The sequence below is a fragment of the Seriola dumerili genome, unplaced genomic scaffold (assembly GCF_002260705.1).
Source record: "Seriola dumerili isolate Sdu_G_001 unplaced genomic scaffold, Sdu_1.0 BDQW01000091.1, whole genome shotgun sequence".
NCBI classification, from domain to species: domain Eukaryota; kingdom Metazoa; phylum Chordata; class Actinopteri; order Carangiformes; family Carangidae; genus Seriola; species Seriola dumerili.
The window spans coordinates 7,241,223-7,265,012 of NW_019174346.1; the positions used below are offsets into that span (position 1 = coordinate 7,241,223).

General features: G+C 39.2%; 1 protein-coding gene across 1 annotated transcript in view; it reads left to right on the forward strand.

The window, feature by feature from the left end:
- Positions 1–15,149, forward strand: part of LOC111222310 (opioid-binding protein/cell adhesion molecule-like) — a 168,488-nt gene extending 153,339 nt beyond the window's left edge. Inside the window, exons 4-7 of the mRNA XM_022746002.1 lie at positions 9,882–10,019; positions 10,579–10,699; positions 11,671–11,822; positions 12,167–15,149. Of these exons, the coding sequence (XP_022601723.1) occupies positions 9,882–10,019; positions 10,579–10,699; positions 11,671–11,822; positions 12,167–12,267 (512 nt within the window). The 3' untranslated portion in view covers positions 12,268–15,149. The remainder of the gene's footprint in view (positions 1–9,881; positions 10,020–10,578; positions 10,700–11,670; positions 11,823–12,166) is intronic.
- The last annotated feature ends 8,641 nt before the right edge of the window (positions 15,150–23,790 follow it).

The window sequence follows — 23,790 nt, forward strand, 5'->3', positions numbered from 1 at the left end:
GTCACATGATATAAATTAGGTGCAGTATGTAATATTTGCTCAACTCCATAAAGAACCTTACTGTTACATACTGCTAGTCTGTTTAGCATGCCAACCTAAAACAAAGAAAAAAAAAGAAAAAGTAAAATCATAAATGGAATACAAATACAAATAAAATTGTTTGGTAAACATAAATAAATCAGTATTTAAGATCTTGTTAGTAAAAATACTACTATGAATATTAATTTAGATTCTATTAATAAATATTGTTAAATGCTTTGGAATTACCTTGTTCAGATATTTCCGACTGGTCTGTAGTGTTGGGCCCGTGCTCACTTTGCTCTCAGATTATTCTAATACAAGTAGGACAGTTTCACATGTAGAAAGACATTTTCATCTTAAAAAAGTTACGCTCTCTGCAGGGTAGAACCATGTTTCCATGGTAACAATCAGGCCAGTGGCAGCAAAGGACCAAAAAAAAAAAGAAGCAAAACATGGTTCATAATTTGTGGTTTGTAACAATGTTGTGGTGCAAACAATGACAAAGGAGACCATAGTAACAAGAGTTGAAATATACAACTGTGGGGATATTTTCATTTCATTTACTCAACAAAGCTTGAACCTGACTGTGATGCAACTGTCAATTATGGGATTAATACTGTTCGCTTGTTTTGTTAAACTAGGACAGGGCTAGAACAGTGTGGTTTTCCCCACCGAACAGCCAGTTAACATTGATCTTTAAAAATCCTCCCATTTACCAAAGGTCTCATCCAGTGTTCCTTCCAGAATTTACGTAAAGCTTTTCAAGTGTGCAGGTGTTTAAGCCCCAATAAAGCACGCCTGGCGACAAAAAGGAAAAAGTAGTTTTACTTTTGTGAGTTTGATTTAGAGCCTGATTTACACAAGAATGCAGCCTTGCAGGAACATTCACCTGCGGCGACTGTATGAAACAATTAAACAGGAGAAAAGTGTGACTACAGCAGTAATGTGCACAGCCCCATGGGACCAGTGCTATCACAGCAGCTCTGCGGCAGTGTGGTAATTGTCAGTGCCTCATGGGACATGGGCGGGGATGTAGTGCCTAGTCCTGTAGTCCATGCACTAGCCTATATTAGTCACGTTGCAGTGCAACATGAAAAGGAGGGGAATAAGGGAGAGGTGGGAGTTGTCAATAACAAACAAACATGACTTTCAGCTGGTGCACAGGCTTCATAAAGCATCTGTACCAGTTAAGCCACCTTGCCTTTTAAATAAGGGGCCACCTCCTGGACTGATCACACCCACTGTCTCACAAGCTTCAGATCCAATGTGATCAATAATGCCAATTACGTGACTCTGTCAGTGGACGAGGAAAGGGGTGTTTTTCAAGTTATTTTTGAATTGTTTTTAAAGTCTATTTTTGAATGCTTTCTTGTTGCTGACCAAAGGTCTTTAGCGCCTGAGACGTATATCTTTGTAAGTACGATAAAGCTGAAAGCTAAAAGTCTTTTCCCCTGTCACATCAGCAACTGTGATTAACATTCTTCTGCTTATCTCTACATTTTGTGTGAAAAAAGCTGTGATCACTGACATTCTAGGAAAGAAAAAAAAAAAAGTGTAACTACTGTGTAATCTGGGGAAAGTGCTTACAGTACCGGTGCAGGAGGAAGGGGCTGTGATGATTGCTTGTTCCCAGCCACCTCCTTTGAGTCCAAACATATCCAGCAAATATGACCACCCTAGCCTCCATATTGTAGCAGTGTTATCACTCCCAGGGACTCCCAGGTGGTCCAAGAAGGTCATCAAAAGAGATAAAGACGATGGCAGATGCAGCTAAACTTTAGTGTGCCCTTCAACACCCAGACTGATGCCTCAGGCAGAGGTACTGGTGGAATGTGACAGCAAGGTGAGAGAGAAGAGAAAAGGCCAGTGGCTGGTGTCAGCAGGAAACCAGTCCTGGGGGAGACACCGTGCTCAGCGGGGCAGCTGGAGTGTCTAGCCATCAAATGGACCATAGACGATTTCAAGTACCTTCTGCTGGATACAGAATTCAGCTTAGAGAATGACCACAGGGCTCTGCAATGGTTAGAAACCATGAAACTCTACAATTACCTGCTGGCTGCTGTCAGAGCAGACACACTGCTTCACATTAAGTGTCCTCAAGTGTCTTTTAGAGGCAAGTGACTTCCTGCCCCACATCTCTGGTCTGTGAAAAGCACCACCACGCACAAATACACACTGGTTCTGTTTCTTGTACTGAACTGTGTGGACAATTTCCTATGCAGGAATGACACGTCAGATTTATAGTTCAGACTGTAAGTATTTGGACAGTTCAAATTTTTTTAAAAATTATGAAATTAAATAACAGACGCTACATTAAAGTGGCAAGCCTCAGCTTTAATTTGGATGGGTTTACATCAATATAGAAACAGCTGTGTGGGAGATACAGCCTTTTTCTTTGTCAATATGAGGAGTAAAAAGTAGATTGTGCAAGGGAGGAAAATAATGAGACTCAAAATGAGACTCAAAGAGAGAAAAACAAGCCTCTCAGAGAGATATCCAAGGTAGTTGGTTTGCCAAAATCAACAGTTTGATACATTTTAAAAGAGCAGAAAATGGCAAATGAGTTGGTACACCGAGGAGCACAAGTCTTGTGGATGAGCAGAAAATCATTTGCATGGTGAAGAAAAACCCTCCTTTATGACTGCACAGCAACTCAAGATTGCTCTCCAGGATGTAGGCGTACATGTTTCCCTGTCCATGATCAAGAGAAGACTTCATGAGCATAACCTCAGAGGATTCACCACAAGATGCAAACCCCCCTGGTGAGATTCAAAAACAGAAAGAGAAGGCTGCAGTTCACAAAAACACACAGAATGAGACCAGCAGAGCTGTGGAACAAGCTGATGAAACAAAACTCAACCGCTATCAGAACTAGAGACTTTCTTGCAGTGGAACGCTACCACACCAGACGTTCCTGGGTTGGACCACAAACATCATCAAACCCATCATGCAGATGCTACTGTATGAAACCAGAATATTATCTTTGCATGAAACAAAGACTCAATAACAGCCCTGCTGTCACAGCTGGTAATAAAAGACGAATGTGTGAAGAACAAACCACCACCTCATTTGCCACAAACATGGTGCTGGTTCTGTTACGGCTCGGGCATGCACGGCTGCCAATAGAACCCACTGACATTTATTGATAATTTCACTGCAAATGGAAGCAACAGGGTGAATGCAGAGGCATACAGAGGAGTCCTGTGCTCTGATTCAGCCAAATGCATCAAACGACATTTTGTCACTCAGCAGGACAACAATCCCAAAGATGCAGCCAAAACAACTGAAGAACATTGCAGGATGAAGACACGGACTATCTTTGACTGGCCAAGTCAATCACACAGGTCAATAACCTGGGTCGAAGACTGCAACAGAATTCTCTCAAAAATATTTAATATGATAATTTTGTTTGACTTTTCTATACTGAAATTCAAGCTGAGACTTGGCTCTTTAATGTAATATCCATTATTTTATTTCACATTGATTGTGCTGAATCTCAGAGGCTGAAGAACAAAAGATGTGTAAGCTACTTGATCAGTGTAGTGAAAACCATCTAATTCCTCACTTTCATCTTGAAACCAAAGCAGGACCGCACAGTGTTTGCCAAAGAAAACAGTCACGGACTTGTAGTTCTCCTGATCCATTATATCTCTTGAACAGCAGCAGAGTTTCTGCTTGCTGTGTTGCAAATGCATCAGTGGGCAAATTTTACTTCAATACAGAAAAATGTGTAACGGAAAGCACTGAATAATAAAGCAATTAAGAGACTACCCAATACGCTGGCTGAGGTACAGTAACTTGTGGTGAATTTAAACTGAATGTGCAGGAAAGAACATCATGTTGCTACTGTAAGCAGCATAAACATTTGGGCCAGCCAATGTTTTAGCTGGTTTTTAATTAAATATTGGAATAATCACGTTTTTACAGAACCACTGCAGTGAAGTAGTGTTTTTTTTTTTCCTAACCAGCTACAGCTTTTCAAAGCTTTAACTCCTTAGCCATTAAGAAGCAAACTGCATGGAAGCTTTAATAATAATGGTACTATAATGATACCTGACTCAGTGGCTCTCGAAGCTCCCTTCACTTTCTCCCTCGATGACCAAATTACTGAAGGGCCTGGCTGAAGAACGGGTTACGAATCCCCTGCATCCAACTCCATCCAGTGGGAGGCACCTCGCTCTCCATCCAGCCTGCCGACAGTTGCTGACAGGTCCTGTGAACTTGGAGAGTACTTGGAAAGGCCCCTTCCAAGTGATCCACCCGTGGGACTGTCAGCTCCAGCAGCATAGCGTGGTTGGTGGACTCAGACATAAGGACAACGCTTAGTTGCAGGGTTGTGGCTGCAATATGGTTGGGGAACTTCAGCTGCTGCTCGAGGTCCACCAACAGCTGCTGGTCCCTTGCAGGCAACACGATACCTGCGGATGTGTTTTTGTCGAGTTTTGACCTGCTTGATGGTGTGGGACCGCTTTGCCCACTCGACCGGTATGTTTGTGCCAAATTCTAATAACTGTTGTCTGCTATTTCTTTTCCACCTTGTGCCAGAGAAAAATCTGCCTGCAGAAATGCACTTCTGTGTACAGAAGACACAGGGCAACATTTACTTAAGCTTTTGCATGTGTTTTTCACACGTGACGCATTCTGCCCCAGAGGGATGCATTGAATTTTTCAAACAAGCGCAACAGTCACAGCTTATGTCATTTTATCAAATGAATTGAGTCATCTACCTAACAACACTAAGAGTCTATAGCCATGCTAGCAGCTCTGTGAGGCTGTACTTAAACATAGCCATGTTCTATGATAACATGTAAGAATACCATTTTAGTTTAGCCTGTTAGCATTTCCTAATTAGCACTAAACACACTGAACAACTGAGGCTGAAGGGAATCTAGCCTTTGGCTTGATGAAACGTCATGAATCCACCCAAGTCAATAGAATGTATATAATAGAATGTATCCTCTTTCAGCCAGGCTGAAAAGCTGAAACTAGAAAAAACAATGCAGAAACTAGAAGCTGAGAACTTTGCTCAAAGCTCAGAGTCCCGGCTCAAAGTCCGGCTCTGTAGCCATGTAAACTCTTAGCTCTAAGCTGCTAGCCACAAACTCATGGCTCTTAGTCATTTTTGCACTTTTCGCGTCTTTTATTTTTCTTTGCCACAAGCTCCAAGTAACATGATTTTTGTCTACATGCACGATCTTTTATTTTCATAAGCCAAGTCAAGACCAACTGAACCAAAACAACAGAAGTGCCTCAGAGTAATTTTGTAACTTTTAATCATCATCAAGTTTTCCTTTTTGAAGATTTTTGACAATTTTAGAGTCATCTGGTCAACGCCAGTCTCCTCTAAAGTTATCCAGCCAAAGTGAAGAGCATTAGAGTTTATTTCGCATCAACCCACAAGAGACACCAGCAGATAACGCCTATGCACGCCCGCCTGCAGAGAAGCTGAGCAGAAAACAAGAGTGCCCGAGACAGAAAGTCTCCTGGCAAACTCCACCAGAGCTGAACCGCTGAGACACCGGCAGAATCCGTCACCGTGATAACGGGACACGGCCTCCAGGAGAATCCACCTAGGTTCTGCGTCTCCGGGGTAACCACGGCAACCACAGCCACCTGAGTTCCAGCCGAGGGTCTTTGGCTACAGCGCAACTCACAGTAGGCCGGTCTTAACACTCTGCTCATGACTGGGTTGATGTCGAAATATAGCAATATTTAATCATCAAACCTAATTTGTAGATGTAGTATCATTAGCTGTATAGCCATAGTGTATAGCCATAACATATTCTCTCCCACCATTGCTAACTCATCACCCTGCTCATTTCATTATTATTTTCATCTTTATGATTATTACACCTTGCATTTACTCTGTAGATAGTAGTCTAGTTAATAAACTTCTTTATTTACACCCAGTTGTTGTCCTGTTGTGTTCTTTTGACGTAGAGACTGGAGATCCATTGAATCGAGAAGTCATGGCTTCTGATATGAGATTGATAAATTTGGAAATGAAGTAATTCATTGTTGTCCTCCCAGAGGACTGGTGCCCCATTTCAACGAGAGTAAATTCTAAAATATGGCGTTAACGCTACATCAGTTTGAACCAAATTGATGGAATAACTGACAGACTGACAGAACAACACTGCCGTTCCCAGAGATGTGCTTCTAGTGTGGCTAAAATATATATACTGTATATAAATGTGTATATATATATATATACATATACCTTGAGAAAACCATTGAAACTATAACATTTATTGTAAATGAACACAATAGCAGTGTTGAGCAGTTGTCTGATTCCTCTGTAACAGAAACAAAATAGGAGATGTTTGTTGTTTGTGTTCAGTAAACTTTTAATTTAAACCTGTCATCCAGTCATGCTATACTGACACTGATGTTGTCCTGATGTTTGTATTCGTTCTTCCAAAACAATGTGTGAGGATCATGGCTTCCTTATATTCATTTATTTGGGCAAGTTAGATTGACATGTGTGTTGTAATATAATACTTAGATTGGAACCATGTCCGGTCATTATCTGATGTTCTGTGTAAACTTCACATTTTGTCAGCTCTGCTGTTTGTTCTGTTCTGGCTGTGGAGGGATAAAGTTTCTCAACGGGAATCAACAATGGAGGATATTATTGTACTGTGTTCACTTCACAGCTCGAATGCTGACACTTTACTGTTAACAATGCGAGCACACACACTCACTCTCACACACACACACACATACACACACACACACACACACACTCACACACACACACACACACACACACACACACACACACACACACTCACACACACACACACACATACACACACACACACACACACACACACACACACACACACACACACACACACACACACACACACACACTCACACACACACAAAACAGTGGATTAAGTGGGAATCAACAGAAAGTTGATAAAACCCACACACAGTTTTTGACTGTCAGTTCACTCTGAATCAGCTTTGAAAGTTATGAATAGGAAATAAGAGACAACTGTTTCATGAGAAAAACAGGCATTTGTCTCAGGAAAACTGAGATAAACATTTAAAAAAAAATGTTTTTTGTTTTGTTTTTGTTTTTGTTTTTGTTTTTGTTTGGCAGCTGCTTTGACACCCAGGCTGAAAATTTGAGAATATGACACAGCTGTATCATATTACCTTTTTAAGCATCTGCTGTTTTTTTGGTTGGATGATTTCCAAAATATCACTAATTGTAGAAAGTTTGAATGAAGTGAACTGTCTGTCTGCTGCACTTCTGCATAACAAATGTAATATGCCGGATCCCAGAAATAGATGAGAAACTGTTTCTATACCTTTAACTAAGACTGACATAAGAAGTAAAATTTTCCTCATCATTGTCAAATTCCAAACCATAGTATACTAAATGAAACAATAAATGAATGTGTATATGCGATATGTAATAATCCAGTGTAGCCAATGAAGTAATTCGATTCTAAATTGAAAGTAATCTTCCTTCCACCCGTGGCCATCATTACAGCAGTTACACAGTAACAGCTAGTAACTCAACAGCATTAAATCACCCACACTCTGCCTAATATAGTTAGCCATGATGAAAATGTCAAATTACCTGTGCTAGCAGGTCCCCTGGTTATATATGATTATCCCCAGCCCACAACCTTTACAGTGATTCCCCAGCCAGCTGCAACAGAGGATTTGGAAAACATAATGATATTATGCTAATGTAGAGATATTGCTGGATTGACATTTTTACTGATTCTACTGAGTGCTTCTATCCATTTTCCCACCCACGCCGCAATAGCTTAAGGTCTCTCTGTCACCAGAACATGCTTTTAACATTGCTGGTGTCAGGGGTAATTTGTGGTGTTACTCAAGTGGGCTTGTTTCAATGCAATTAGTTTATTTTCTTTGTGTAATGAGTCTATGCCCTGAGCTGTCTGCCTTCTAGAAACAATTGGGGACAGCAAATCCCAAATTCATTGACTACTATTTTGGTCTGTTGATTTTAATTTGTTTTTTTTTTTGTTTTGTTTTTTTTCTAATTCAGATCTTTGTCCAGGATAATCACAAGACCGTCTTTGGTTTACACAGCATCATACACTCCACTCCACCCTACCATCCATCCATCCAATCATTTTCAACCACTTAATCCAGTGTTGGGTCATGGTGTCAGCAGGCCAAACAAGGTAGTCCAAACATCCCTCTCCACAGCAACATTTTCCAGCTCCTCCTGAGGCATTCCCAGGCCAGATTAGATATATAATCCCTCTAGCATGTTCTGGGTTTGCCCAGGGGTTTCTACCATGATCTTATCTAAATAAAGTACATGCACTGGTTTCTGCAAAGTCAGTACTTTAACAAATAGTGTATTCATAATGTCTTATTCAGTCTTTTCTTTTTTCTTAAACAAAAGTACCAATATCTGCACATGGTCAGTATATTACTTTCCAATCAATCAATCAATCAATCAATCAAGTGACACCACTTCGTTAATTTCACATTGGGTTTAGACATCACACATCGCTAACAGAAAGCCTGAAATACAAACCAGGCAGGGAAGGTCTAACAAAGACTGGTTACATTATGGGAAATGTGGGAACCAGTGTTTTTAGAGCTTGACCCATTTTAGGGACAAACCACACCAACGACTTTAGAGACAAGCATTTGTTAAGTGAAGACCAGTAAGAGTGGCAGCAGGATTACAGGATAACAAGCCTATGGACTTTTGTTGCACTGGTAAACTGGTATTTTCCTGTGGTGTCCTTTTTGTGAATCCCAAGTGGGAGACGAGGCAGAGGGTGTGGTGATGCCAATCCAGGGGTGCACTACAATCTTGGCGTTAAGAATGAGTGTCATTTGCGTGGTCCACCGCCCGCCTGCTCAGATCAGATCGACACAGTGTAATTGTTCCATAATATTTTGCTCATTTTATTTGGTGAAATCCCATCTGCACAAACCTCACTAAAACACTAACAACCACACAAACAGTATTCATCATCATGTATCCTGAAAGCCTTTCCTTTACTCTAGCGAGTCTCATCGCAGCTGTCTGAAGGCAGCAGGTTTCCGTAACTTGAGAGATGTTGCTCAGTATCAAAGTCTGTATGTCCCAGAAAGCAGTAAGTTTCCTCCGAGGAAAACTTTCCACAGGATTCCCAAAGTGTCAGTGCGCCATTACAGGGATGGAAGTAGTGAATGTGATTGGCCATGATACCATACAATTATGGTATTCATTCCTGATCCCACCGTGTTTCTAAGTGCACCTGGCCATAAAAATACCAAGGTGCGATTGGCTACACCGTGAGGGCACTGGGCGGGACACACATGACTGTGACCAGTACTGTGCTGCAGAGTTCACAAAAATAGAGCCCTGGCACATACTATGGTCACATCAGTGCTTTTAGCTAAATAATAACATGCTCATTGGGATAATGTTAATTTGCTAATGATTAGTGTTTACAGTGTTCATAATCTTAGTTTAGCATGTTAGCATGCAATAATGTTCTAATTAACACTAAACATAAAGTACAGCTCTGGCTAATGAGAATGCCATCAGTTTTTCAGGTCATAAAACAAAGTGGTGAAACTTCATGGTGGCACTAGAGGACAGGCCAGAGGATCATCAAAGTCACTAAGCCAAACAAACCACATGACAGGGACATCTGGTCTGGTCTACACATTGTGTGTGAGGATGCATCTTGATTCCACATGTCAGTTTCAGTAATTCAGTACAATATCTGCAGCAGTGATATGTATCACTCATATAGGAACTATAAATTATATCAAGGTCAGTACAGGTCACCTATTTACCAATTCAAGGACATACAGTATTTACTCATGCGTGTTTCCTCTGTTTCTTTGCTTCTCCACAGGCACCCATAAATTTGTGACAGAGGGGGAACATCTGGAACTGACAGCTGTCACCAAAGAGGAGTCAGGATCATATGAATGCATTGCTTCTAATGACATCTCGAGCCCTGACATCAGGACAGTGCAAGTCACCGTCAACTGTAAGACCCAACACTATCACATTCATGGTCTAACTACACAGGGGGACATAACGATCAGGACATATGGGGTATACAAAGAAAGCCAATTGCTGTCTCTCGGATATACAGTATCCTCAAATAGACCCTGACTGAAAATGAACTATTCTTAAACCATTTTGACTACAGTCCTGATCCTAACCATTTCTGAAAGGGAACTCTTTGGATTTATTATGAAAAAGAGTTACTCCACATGATACTGAAACAGAATCAAAATTTCAGAGGGTACTTTTTTTTTTTCTCAGTCATTAGAGTAGCAGTTATACTGGGACGATAAAATGGTTTACACAGACAGACCCATGAGGCTTTGTCGCTTTCAAAGGATGAATAGTTCGTCATGGTTTAGTGAAGATTCAACTGGATGCTATCCCAAATACTGTAACAAACTCAGTCGCAGTCTGTATTTAGGCCACTGCTTGTTCATCATTTTGTCAATTCACATTAAAGGAATAGGAGTGTGAAGCAGCATGAATATGTCTTCAATATGATGCTATTAAACACCACATTTCACTTTGTCTCACAGATCCTCCCTTCATTTCTAAGGCACGGAGTACAGGTACTCCAGTTGGACAGAAAGGAGTCCTGCAATGCGAAGCCTCTGCTGTCCCGAGGGCAGATTTTGAGTGGTACAAAGAAGACCGCAGGCAAGTCTCACCTCTGAGCTCTGTGACTCCTACAGGCTTGGAATTGTTTGTAGTCAGTATGACAGACACACAAAGACATCTGTGCTGCTTTAAGGTGTGGACTCTCTTTATGTGAAATCCTGTAAACCAGACTGGATCATCTTTGTTAATAAGTGATGGCTTTTTACATTATTATTCTTGTTTCAGATTAGATTGTGCTTTTGATGTAATGAGATAATCCAATTCATGCTCGGCTTTGCATTTTATTCTCTCTATTTAATCACATTATGAACAAAAGAAAAAAATAAGGAGGAAAAACATCAGTGAAATGGTTTGAAAAATAGACATGGTCACCAAAAGCACTGCAATCGGTTTGTGTGAGTGTTGTGTTTGGTTTGAAGGTTTAGAGAGTATTATAGAATAAAGCAGGCTTTTCCAGCTGAAGCCTGGAAACTGGAAAGATGTTTATGAGTAGTCCCAGAGCTGGTAAACCGATATAAACACAGCCTATGTTGCACTGTTAAATGGTCCCTGACGGTGACAGCAGCATCGCTTGTCAGTCCCCAAAAGACAAAATCAGTCCCCAAGAACAAAAAGATGGAGGATGCTGATAAAATAAATGACTGGCATCCACAAACATGAAATAAGGCAACGACACAGTAGCAGAGGAATAGGAAAAGCAATGAGCGAAACAACAAAGGTTGTCGTGCACTGAAGGATGAAGTCCACACATGTGCAGTTACTTCAATAAGGCAGTGAGCTGAATTCAGAGTTTTTGGCTTGACTATGAAAAATGCTTGCTCTTCACAGCCTGCAGGTGTTAATGTGTTTCTAACTTCATGCAGATATAAGTCTTAAGTACACGTGCTAGAGATTTGACAAAAATGCCGAAGCAAACATGCACACGGCCTCCCAGAGGATTCAAAAAAAAGCAGAGTTTCTTTCCTGCTCACCAGCAGAACCCTTGAAACCTGCCCCCCTCTCTCTTCCAGGCTCTTCAACGGACTAAACGGAGTTAAGATAGAGAATCAAGGTAAACAGTCAATGCTCGTCTTTTTCAACGTCTCAGAAGAGGACTATGGAAACTACACTTGCGTTGCCATGAACACCATGGGAATGACTAATGCCAGCATAATCCTTTATGGTAAGAATAAAATGTTGATCAATTGTGTTAAAATTATTGTAATTTAATTTTTAAATGGAAAGCATTTACTCTTTGCATGCTAGCAGCAGTGCAAAGAAAAAAAAAAGTCACCCACTCTGTGTTATGTAGTGCTTTACCTTTTTATTTCTGCCATTCATTAGTTTCCATGGCAATTTCAACACCAATGAAAAGCTCCTGTTTGACTGAGGAAATAATCCACATGAACATCTGAGCTCCAGTTAATCACAGTTCATTCTCAAACAAGGCTGTGGCTCCAGCACTGATTTGAACGTTGAGACATGCTAACCCTGATGATAGGAGTAAGTGTTGTTATTCTCCTCCAGGTCCTGGTGCGATGCATGATGTGAATGGGGCTGCGGTGTTACCCCGTTGCTCCGTATGTCTCCTGCTGACTGTAACCTTACTCCACCTGCTGAAGTTCTGATGTGAAATGTGACAACCTCCAAGCTTCTCTCAGCATTGAACAGCAAGAACAGACTATTAGTCCTATGGAAATCCAAGAGCGCCAGTGGTTCACCTTTAGTTATCTTTCGTTTTTCTTTCTGGCTTTGCAGCAGAGTCTGTTCTCTGTCGGCTCGCCAACAGTGAGAGGCATCAATCCAAGAAGGGGAAAATTTGAATCATGCACTAATTTGATGATGGTAGAACTACAGAGTTTGTGTCTCCCCAAAACCTTTTTGTATGTGGAAAGGGAAAAAGAAAAAAATACATGTAACTGTTGATAGTTGACTGTTTATTGCCCAATATTGAAGTGTACATTCAGATTATTATTATTGTGTCACGTCCTGTTCAATATCTGTACAATACCATTAAGCTTTTTTTAAGTAAACAACAAAAAAAGGGAAAAAAAATGCAATGTGATTGTTGAATTTTACTGTATTTTTACAGTTGTATGCAAAACAGAATAACAGATCATTCATGGTAAACAGTTCAGAATAATAAATAGTACACCATGATTTCTCAGGCAATGTCCTACATCATAGTGCATCCAATTTTTTTTTTTTTTCATTTCTACTGTAGTGTGTGTAGAAAATGTACAAATGTGTACAGAAAATTCCTGCAGTTGTTTTTCCAAAATGCATACACTTATCAAAATGGCATTTCTGAAACACCTAGTCATAGCAGCTTCATGGCATATTCATACTCATATCTGAAATAAGATTTTCAGACTCTAAACATGTATGTTAAGTATCATTTAGGACAGAGGTGTCGGTCAGTGTGCCACTTCATTCTCTCCGGTAACCAATTAAATTAAAACTTGTTTAACAAATAGTACTGATGGTGTCAATAACGGTCATGTTAGTGAGTGGTCTAATTAGCAACTTGGCACTGAACTGATTTTCCCCTAAGTGCTGTTAATTTAGAAAACTAAATTTAATTTGTAACTACATATTCCTCAAACACCTGATGATATTTTGAGCTTTCACAGTCTTGCTTTAAAGTTGCAACTTGTGTAATTTAACCTGATGGTAAATTATCAAGTTATCTCAAAAATCAGCAAAAGTACATTCATATTTAATATATAGCCTTTACAGTGAGTTTCTCAGGCAGCCACAGTGGTCCTCAAGTTTTCTCGGTTGAGCAGTGGACTTTTATGCAATTGAGGCTTTTTGTTTGGATTTGCGGAACCAAACAGGTGACAGCTTATCACAAATCATGTTGGGGTTAATCGTTTTTTTATTTGATTGTTTGTTTCTGTTGATCTGCAAGTAAGAAATAAATGGTCCAGTACTTTATGATAAATGGTTGTCTTGTTTAACATATGTCATAGCATTAAAATCCAAAATATCTCTTAATGTCCATACATATACATACACATATAAAGTATCTACTACCAATAAGTGAGAACTTGCAATCTTATTCACTAAAATTTAGTCCATTTGTTTTCATTCATATCTATATTTTTTTTTTCAAATTATTTTTATTTTTGCTTTATTTTGCATAATAAAAGCAGACATTATATTCAGTGTGATAAATTACATAAAACTTTTGTTGATTCTCGTCTGTAAATTGAGTTTAGCATAGCAATGAATTAAGACAGTACAAAAATAGTGGTATGTTCCTTTAATTAGCTCCTACACATATTCAATATATAAATTAATGGTCATGTTTTATATTCAGACGTGCTCTGTCAGTCAACTACAAAAAAAGGGTGTTTTATCATGTTTATCTCTGAGGTATTAAATTGTTTTAATTTGAATGTGAAGTGGTGGAGTAGCTGAATAAACTGGTTTGATTTAGAATCACATTTCTTCAATTAAAATACGTCTGTGGAGGCTGAGGTGTTTTTGACAATTTCATCTAAAAGAAAAAAAAAAAGAAATAAAATGATGCACAGCTCCAGTCCACATCCAAGCCACAGATGACAAGCAGGAAAATCTAATGAATGACAGGACAACTTGGATGAATGTTCCGTGCAGCTGCTATGAAGCTTTTTCCAGGTGTTATGAATGTTGGTTTTTAACCTGGTTTGCCCCGAGATAAACGGCAGCCGCTGTTCTCAAGACTTGCAGGAGTGACTGTTGTGTTCTGTGGTCGGTGGATGCATTTTCACGGGATATTTTTCAGTCTGCCTTGCGCAGAAATTTCCAGTGATGAGAATATTCTTGCAGCACAAGTGATTGATAATGTGATGTTCTGCTATTGTCCAGTTCACTCCTGTGCATACCTATGAGTAAGAAGTGTGTTGAAGACAAAACAAAAAGGCTGAGATTGATGTATGTGGGAATGCTTTCGTTGTACTCACGTTCAGTTATGTGCTTGTGATGATGGTGAACCAGTCAGCTGCGGACTATGTCACAGGATGTGATTTCACTTCTTAGGGGTTTGCAAAACAACACAGACAGGTGAGATTCAGATGCCTGCAAAAACTAAAGTTAATGTAACGCTTTTCATCCCAGATAGATGAACGTGATAAATATTGATGTCAATAAGCTTGAATCAGTTTGTTTAAAATCCCCATTAAAACAGAACTGATACTGGAATTTAGTTAAGGCGTATTTTTGCATATAACAACAACATTGTCTGTTTATGATTTAAGGATTTTATATTTATGTGTTGCACATTATCCTATAACGCCCTAATGCATAATTCTCTGGGCATTTTAAAGTTTGCAGTATTTGCAATTCGGTCGTCTTTGTTTATCCTAAACAGTTAAGTTTATACTGTATGATTCCACTGATGGCTGCATTGTTGACCTGTTTTATATGTTTTCTGACCTTACTGGAGGTTCAACATACAGTAGTCACAATTGCGGTATATAGTCAATGTATCATTTGATTGCGAGATTGCCAAATTGTCCATAAACTGCTTAAATGTGAATTCAAGTTGCCAATCATTTGTTCTGACTATGAGCCAATACGTTTTTTTTTTTTTTGAAGCTGCACTAGTCAATATTTTAACAATGGATAAAATGATTACATGTCATGTTGAAGATGTCACATGTAGTGATGAACCCACAGAGAATTATCAGTTTAAACTCTGCAGTTCATCTCACTGTGCAGGGCATTTACTATCATTCACCTAATTGTGTTGATTATGTGGCTCACAGCTTTAGCTTTTGGCTTGGTATTAAAAAGGCCTTGCTAAGTTGATGACTCTCTGTTCAGCACCAAAGACCAAACAGACAAACAAAGTTAGCAACTAGCTTACTATCTGGTGAGCATTAGCTGAGCATTTAAGAGTGATAGTTTTTCTCAGGAGTTGGTGGAGACCAAACCAAAGCTTAAAGGACAGTAAATACTGGATGTAACAGTTGTCAGGTGACCAGAAACATATCTCCAAATGAACCTGTGCATATTCTCATTTGTCCAGGTCATAGTATCCTAAAGGAGTTTAAATCGAAAAAAAAAACAAAAAAAAAAACAACTGGACTTGATTATTTGTCTGGGAAGACGTTTCACCTCTCATCCAAGATATAACAGGTACCAGACTACTTATAAATTTGGCCACTATGATTAAATGGGAGGGAAGTTATGCAGATTACAAAATATAAGAAATTGGGACAACACAAAATATGAAATCTAGAATGGCACTCAGTAGAATGCATTCCTCTGCCAAGGCAAAATTCCTGTTCGCTGCATTATCTCTGGTCAAGTTGACTGTTCACGGCTGGCCAAAATGACCTGTCACGCCATAAGGAAATGTCCTAGGCCGTCTGCCACTGGTCTTAAGAAGGGATTTAAATGACACCAGATTTGACAGTGAAAGTTATCTTTGGACTTTTACTGTGGGTGTGGAATGGTGAGGAGTATCTGATCAGAGGATCTGAGGGGTATGGAGGCAGAAAAGGGACTGAGGGGGGCAGAGAAACTGCTGCCTGAAATCAGTCCTGGTAATATGTGAAGAGAGGACAGTGTGGAAGAAGGTATGGCCTGGCTGCTTGGTGCCAGTTAGGAGCCTTCTTGCAGAATTTTGAACAAGCTGTAGTCATGACAGAGATGCCTGACTGACTGAACATCAAAGCATGTAAGACTGAGTCTCAAAATTTCCAAACGAGAGAGAGAATGTTTTATTTTTTCTGCAGATCTAATGCAGAGAAAACTACTACTAAAGACAGAGGTTATTAATTGTGTCCTTTACTTGGTTTTGGAAAAAAAAAGGGTTATGTGTTATCAGCATAGCCCTGATAAGGGGCATTGTATTGTCTAAAACAGACCCCTAGTGGAAGAACAGTAGTAAAAATAAAATGTGGCCTCAAAAAGAACCTTGTGGGACACCACAAGAGAAAGAGGATGAAAAATTATCAGTCATTACTGAAACTGATCAATGCCGCGATTAAGAAACAAATCAGTCCAATGCCTTACCCTAAAAAGTCTGCTTTATCATTGATATGATACAAGAGTATAAACATATCATATAATCATATAACATATAGGTCATACTTTGGTTAATCTTTTTTCTTGACATAATAGAAGAATAATCTGATTTTATACCCACAAGTGGCCAGAAAAAAATCTACTTCTACAGCTAAAGAAAAAAAAAAGATTATTTGAAAACAGAATTGACAGGTATGATAGGAAGAGCAAGATAATCCGCTAACAGATGTGAACTGTGCTCAAACCTGCAACAGTCTCAATTAGGTTAACAAATCCAATATAATGAAAAATAATATATTTTGTTTCTTTATTCAGGAATTAACCTGGCAGATCTACATTAAATCCCATAACAAAGAGGGAACTATTCCTGTCATTCCTGTCAGTACTACCTCTGCATACCCAAGTCTCTTTTTTTCCGCCCTATTCTTAACAAACAAGAATATTCAGTGTCACTGCTGTCAGAGCTGATAGGATTCATACAGTCTCAGGACAATGACATCAAAATCTGCATGTGTTAGATCTGGGTCTCATTGCAGTATAACCTCCTTATCAGAGCAATGCTGTAAAAAAAGAGCAAAAATATATGGCAAGTGTGGTACCTGTGGTGTCAGTCAAGCTGCATGTTAGCTCTTTAAATGAATGGCAGCAGATGCACTCCAGTGACAGATCTGTGAGATATTAATGCAAATTCTTGCCTCGAGGTTTTGGGTGTGTGAATACTGTTTCTGCAACTACCACAACTTATAAGTCACCAGTGTGATTACGTTGCTGCTGATCCTCTGCAAGTTGAAAAGAACATCTAATTTTATTTTCATAATGACATGAATGAAATACCCAGACATTCTATTCTGAAAAAGATTCCTGACAGGAAAGCTTTTAAAACTATATGACAGCACAATGAGCTTGAAGAGCTAACCTGCCAGTAGTCACACAGCATGATGAACACCAACAATGTTCCAATTACAATAACTCTATAGATTCTCTGAAAAGGGAATAAAAGCCCCTTTTTTGTCTTTAGCTCAGACCAAAGTCAGCGGGGAAGAAGGAAAAAAAGTGATTTTGCTTTTATAGATATCGCCTATAACCAGTCCAGTGTAATGAAACAATATCTTTTTGAGTGGCCTTTGTATTTCATAAGTCTTGTAAAAATGTCCTCATGAAGGTTGACATTTTTAAAAATAACAGTATTACTTTGCTCTTTCATCTCTCACAATCTCCATTCTCCTTTGTCACAAATGCATCAGCAAAACACAGGTTGTCTTTCAGATATCATAAATTCGATGATATCTGCAGACAGGTGTAATGTAAGGTGAAGTTGTTGCACACTTCAAGCATCTGGGCTGATGAATCATTAATCAACCAGAACTTTATTTTTTCACTGCTTTGTCCTCAAATGCCCCAATTGACTTAAAAAGATAAGAAAAACGTAACTAAATCGATTTAAAATTACCTTAAAGGAGCTGTTTATCAGTTTTGCTATTGCTACGTAGCCAACTTTAGCATTAACAGCTGTTTACTTATCAGTCTAGAAGAAACATTACTCCAATGGTGGAAAGCAGCACCAATGTTAACCTCTTATCTCTATCAAGTCTTTTCTTCTAATAAAGTTAGCATGCTAGCACTAACCAGCTTGTCTCATCACTTCCCAATAGCAACTCACTGTAGCCTCTAATCTAACCTGAAGACTTGGCGCTGTTCAGAGTGGGTATTATATAAGCAGTGATGGCCAAAGCTCTTGTCAAGTGACAATCACCACCACCTGTTCCTGACAAACTGTGTTGCACCTTCAAAATCAGCCTCAAGTTTTTCCTTTTAATTTTTCAAGTTTAGTTTGCTATTGCACTTGGCAGATTGACAAAAACACCACATGTAAAAATAAGACGTCAGAATGTGAAGGGAAGACTGGTCTTTGTGCTAACGTTCCAACAACATGATTAAATCCAACTTTCTGATGCCTCCTGTCTGTTAACAAAACTGAGGCATCTTTCAGTCATCAGTTTTTTGTTGTTTTTTTTTCTGTCTCACCATCATTTTTAACCTTGTATTTACCTTATGTATTTCATAACAAAGTTCTCCTCAACATCTACAGTCATATGACCTCCATAACCATAAAATTAGATTTTGATCTCAACTTTCTGCTTTCTGCATGAATAATAAGCCACAGTAATCCAAAATACAACTGCACATGTCACTGGCCTTTACTCCAACACACAAACATTGATCAATTTGTAATATTCACCCTCACAAATCTGATGAATGTATTTTTGTGAATGGATTATTTGGCTTCAAGTGGCAGGTGTCATACGAGATGAATCCATGTTTGTGAGCTGTAGGTGAACCAAGGGGTGCAGGACATTATTTGCGAAGAAAACGAGAATGTGATGATGTATTTACCAGCTGTCTGAAGTAGTTCTAGAAGTACTTTAGACATAATTTTGAGTGTGTGTGTGTGTGTGTGTGTGCGTGCGTGCGTGCGTGCGTGCGTGCGTGTGTGTGGGCACAGCTGGCTAAATGCAAAGACAGGTCAAGGCCATAGCTGGAGGGGTGGGAACAGGTCAGAGGCCTGTACAACTGCTGAGATCCCATCAACCGTGTAGCTAATGCCTGCCTGGAGAGCATCAACGCGCATCTCGTTCCATCACTTACGCATGCAATCTTGTCTCTGCCATTTCATTCTGCTCATATGTGCAAGATAGTGGGTGGTCATGCAGGTCCTACAGCTACAACCGAGGACAGAACGAGTGAGAACAATATATAACAATATATTGTGGTTTCTTTTCAATAAAAATCAGCACTGATATGAGGATTTGACCGGCTTCAGAGTGTCAGTCTGTAAAACCTGCCTCGTCCTGCTTTAGAAGATAATAAAAGTGTGTTGTTGTTGTTGTTGGTGGTTTTTTTCCCTGTATTGCCATGAAGACATTAAACCTTCTGATTTATTTGTCACTCTCACAACATACTCCTTCCTGTTCCTTCAGGACTCATAGACGCCCATTGTTTCCAAAAACCCATTAAAAAGAGCTTAAAGAGATACAGTATAGACAGTGCTAACAAACATTATCCATTACATTAGACAACTGGGAGTTTTGTCCTAACAGGACTTTATACACAGTCATTGATGCTGTAACAAAACAAAATTTTTATATGACCTGGATCAACACATTACATTGTGTAGATTTATTTTTCCTCCTCCCTGCCAACAGAATGATGGGATAATGTATTTCCATAAAGAATCACGTAAAGAATCCACCATTTTCAATTCATTCAATTTGAAAGTTTTTATCTAAGTTAGCTGTTTTTATTAGGTTTTTCAAAATAAAATGGCAAAAAAAATATGTTGACACCAGTGTTATCCTTTGTTTGAGGAGCTAAGCAACCTAAAACATGTATTAAGTGGTGGTTTTTGTCTCATATTGGTCTAAATGTTTTTTAGAGGCTTCAACAAAAAAGAAATTGTGGAGAAAATATTACATTTTTCAAGTTCTGTTAAACCTTTTGAAGTTTTTTCTTGCACAAAACTATCAAAATAACAAAGCTCAACTTTAGCATACTTCAGCATCAGCACAAAAACACAAGCACTGTGTGAGCCTTCGAAAAACAATTTTTTCATGTTGAATGTAATGCCGACATGAGTCACATGATCAGATGAAATAAATCTTTAAATGAGGGTGTTGGAGCACTTGGAAGAGGCTCTTTCTGTCCAGCGAAAAACAGGTGTCATTCTGGGTGAGTGCCTCCTTCAACCTTCGAGGTGCCATCCGCTCACAGATATCATATAAATACACTCAGATCCCTGCCCTTGACTGTGCACCCGTCACCAGGTGGAACAACAACATCAGTCACTGCCAGCGGCTCGCCACAACATTCATTTCTCTGGGTTTTGAGCTATATCTCCCAACACCTGCAGGGACGGAGGGATCATCCCCTTCTTCTGAAGCTGTGAGTGGAGCGGCTGCTTCTCTGCTGTGATCTGACCAGACTCTGCAGTTTCATAAACAGGATAAACACAGGAGGAATCTGCGAGGTCTTAACAGAGTTATTCAAGGTGAAATGAAAACAGATGAAAACTATGATGATGGTTTTTTTGATTTTGACATATTTCGTCAACACACTCCACAAACAGTGTGCAAACAGAGTGTGTTTGTGTGTGCGTGTGTGTGTGTGTGTATGTCTGTGTGTAGTGTATGTATAATAACCATTTGTAAGCAATAATTTTCCTACCCCTGAGCAAATCCCATACTTAGTTGATTTTTGAAGTGAAAAGAAATAAATCCAAGCCTGCAGCAAAGAGACAGATATCACAGCTGGCTAACAGTTTTTGTAGCAGCTCAGACTCTTTCTATTCTTGACTGATGAATATTCATCCTCTTCCTGCAGATCATTTCATGTATGATGTTTCAGTCTATCCTGCTCACACAGTAGGTTTAACATCTGCCCACAAATGTTCAGTGATGTTCAGGTCAGGGGGTGGTGGGGGCCAACCCAGATGCTCCAGCTTGTGTTTCTTCAAGTAGTTCATGAAGGATATTGGATCATTGTTCTGTTGTAGAAGTCAGCCTCTTCTCAGATGCACTTTCTGCCTCCAGAATTTGTTCATATCTAGTGGCATCCATTCTCCCTTGTGTCAGTGCAGTGTTCCCTGTGCCACTGGCTGCCACACAACAGCAAAGCGAGAACATTTCCACTGCCTTGCTGATCAGTCGTTGAGGTGTTGTTTCCATCCGATGCTACTCCTTTTGTTTGTCCGCACACACCTTTGGCAATTGTGTCCAAAGGGCTGAGTTTCACCTTCATCTGTCCACACATTTGTTTCCAAATTGACTCTGGCTGATCCAGATGTTGCTTTGTAGCCTTCAGATAATCTGTTGATTTTTTTGATGAGGTTGTGGATGAGTTATCCTTCTGGCTGCACAGTGGAATGGTTGACCACCACTGCTGTATCAGCTGAGCCTTGCTGCAGTTCCTCTGAGGTCATGTGGCAGTTTTATCTCAGTTTCCCAGATCTTTTTTTGATTTTCACAGTTCCCCTTAGTGCCATTGCTTAATGATATTTTGGACAGTCAGAATTTCAAGACAGAATTACTCTTTAATAAAAAGCAGTCTACAGCCTCCCCTGCTTCGTAGGTATCAATTAGCTTAATTTGAAGATCCCCAGTCAGTTGCGTAGTGGAGCCCATGGTTGATGAGTGTTACCACAAGTTTTGAAGTTTTGAAGAATCAGACAATCAGCTGAAAATTCCTAATAAGACTTCTTGACTGTAGAGAACTGAAGAGTGAGTTATGGCCTGACAAGTTAATGAAAGTTTTTTACAAGTAGAAGGTTGCCTGAACTTTTGCATATATATATATATATATATATATATATATATACACGTGTCTGTAATATTCTGTATTTCCCACTCACTTGAATGGAAAAGTGGTCTCAGACTTTACTATATGATATTATAATGAATAAGGGTGCATTCACCGGTAGAGAGCTGAAACCATGAGCAGCATTTCACTCCATGCTTCGACTGTGTCCACACTTCAGTTGTTGTTACACAAGACTGTCCTCCTGTAAAAAATGAGCCCATAGGTCATCTGTACAGCAGCTTATTTCGACCCATAGTTAGTTTTTATTGTTAGGCGACCTCCAGCAGCCATAGTAGTTATGACGGGAGCAAAGGAGTAGGTCAGGTGATGTCATATATAAAGCGATAAAGTTTGCATTAATTAAAGGAGGAGGTAGGAGGTCTGGGGTGGACGGATTGGTCGACAAAACACAGGGCAAGCGGCTGTTCATTTCCCGTTTGAAAACAAGTCATTGTTGTTTGCTTTATCCATGACTGTTCCACAAACTTAACCCATGTTTATTACTGTAAGCCATGATGACAGGGTCCAGTACGCCAGACACAGGACAAATGACCTACATAGTTCAGATTGATGGACTTATTGGTTATTAGTTGTTATGATTGAATGCAGCTGGGCCATTCAGTGATGGTTCGAATCAGTATCAGGTTAATTTCCAAGTACGTTTTAACAAACAAGGAATATTTTTTTTGTGTATTTTGGTGCATAACAATAAACAGAATAAAAAAAATATAGCAAGTGCTGCAGGTCAGGTAACTTAAATATAAATAGATTATTTTTTCAATATAATATTTACAATAAAAAAGTGAAAATATAAATATACTACAAATATGTACAATGTGCTACTTGCAGTCCAAGTACATACAGTCTGTTCATTTGATGCAACAAATTTTGCTGAACAATGATTTGTGGTTCCATGTTTTATCAGTCAGAAAGTCTGATTTGATTTAGTTTCTTTCTAATTTGTTTATAGGTTTGGTTCTTTTTTAAAGGTTTTTGTTGTGATTTTTTTCATATATAGGTAACTCTTCACTGTGAAAACCAAATTGTAAAAATGACACCAAAAGATTGCAATCATTTCTCAATAACATATGTTCTGAAATAATAGTAAGTATAGCAAGTAGTACCTGCAGATGGTCATGATTCAGCTATCTGTGAATAAGATGGGTTTTTGCAGGTTTGTCTTTAAGATCTTGTTGCTATGACAACAGCAGCAAGTAAAATCTAATGTGTGACTTGAAGAACCAAACAAATCCAGACTCGCATCAAATCATCAATAATAAAATCAAAGCTAGCTCAGTTACCCAGGACGACCACAGCTGATCCCTTCAGAAGAAAAAAAGGAAAGAGGAAGAAAATCCAACCAGGTTCTTATTCATCAGTATGGAACAGTTCAGATCCACAAACTACATTTAAATAGCATCACCTAACACATGTATTTAAGTCACTATTCAGCCTAACCAGATTAATCATTTATGGTCGTTACTGTCAGTATCAGAGGTGATGCAAATCCAGACTCCTCCTGTATAATAAATTTAAACATGCCTGAAATAGGCAGAATCTCCTATGTACAGTCGACTATTAATGCTTCAGTGTCAGGCTGTTCTGTGCTTTTGATTGATCATTGATTTCTGCCTCTGCACTTCGTGCATAAGGGCAGCCCTCTGATGCACTCCACATTTCTGGTTCTGGTCTTACAGCCTAATGCAAAATGGATTCATGTCAGATATTTATTCATTTATTCACAGAAGTCTGTGTGAAATTCCAATGTAAAACTGCAA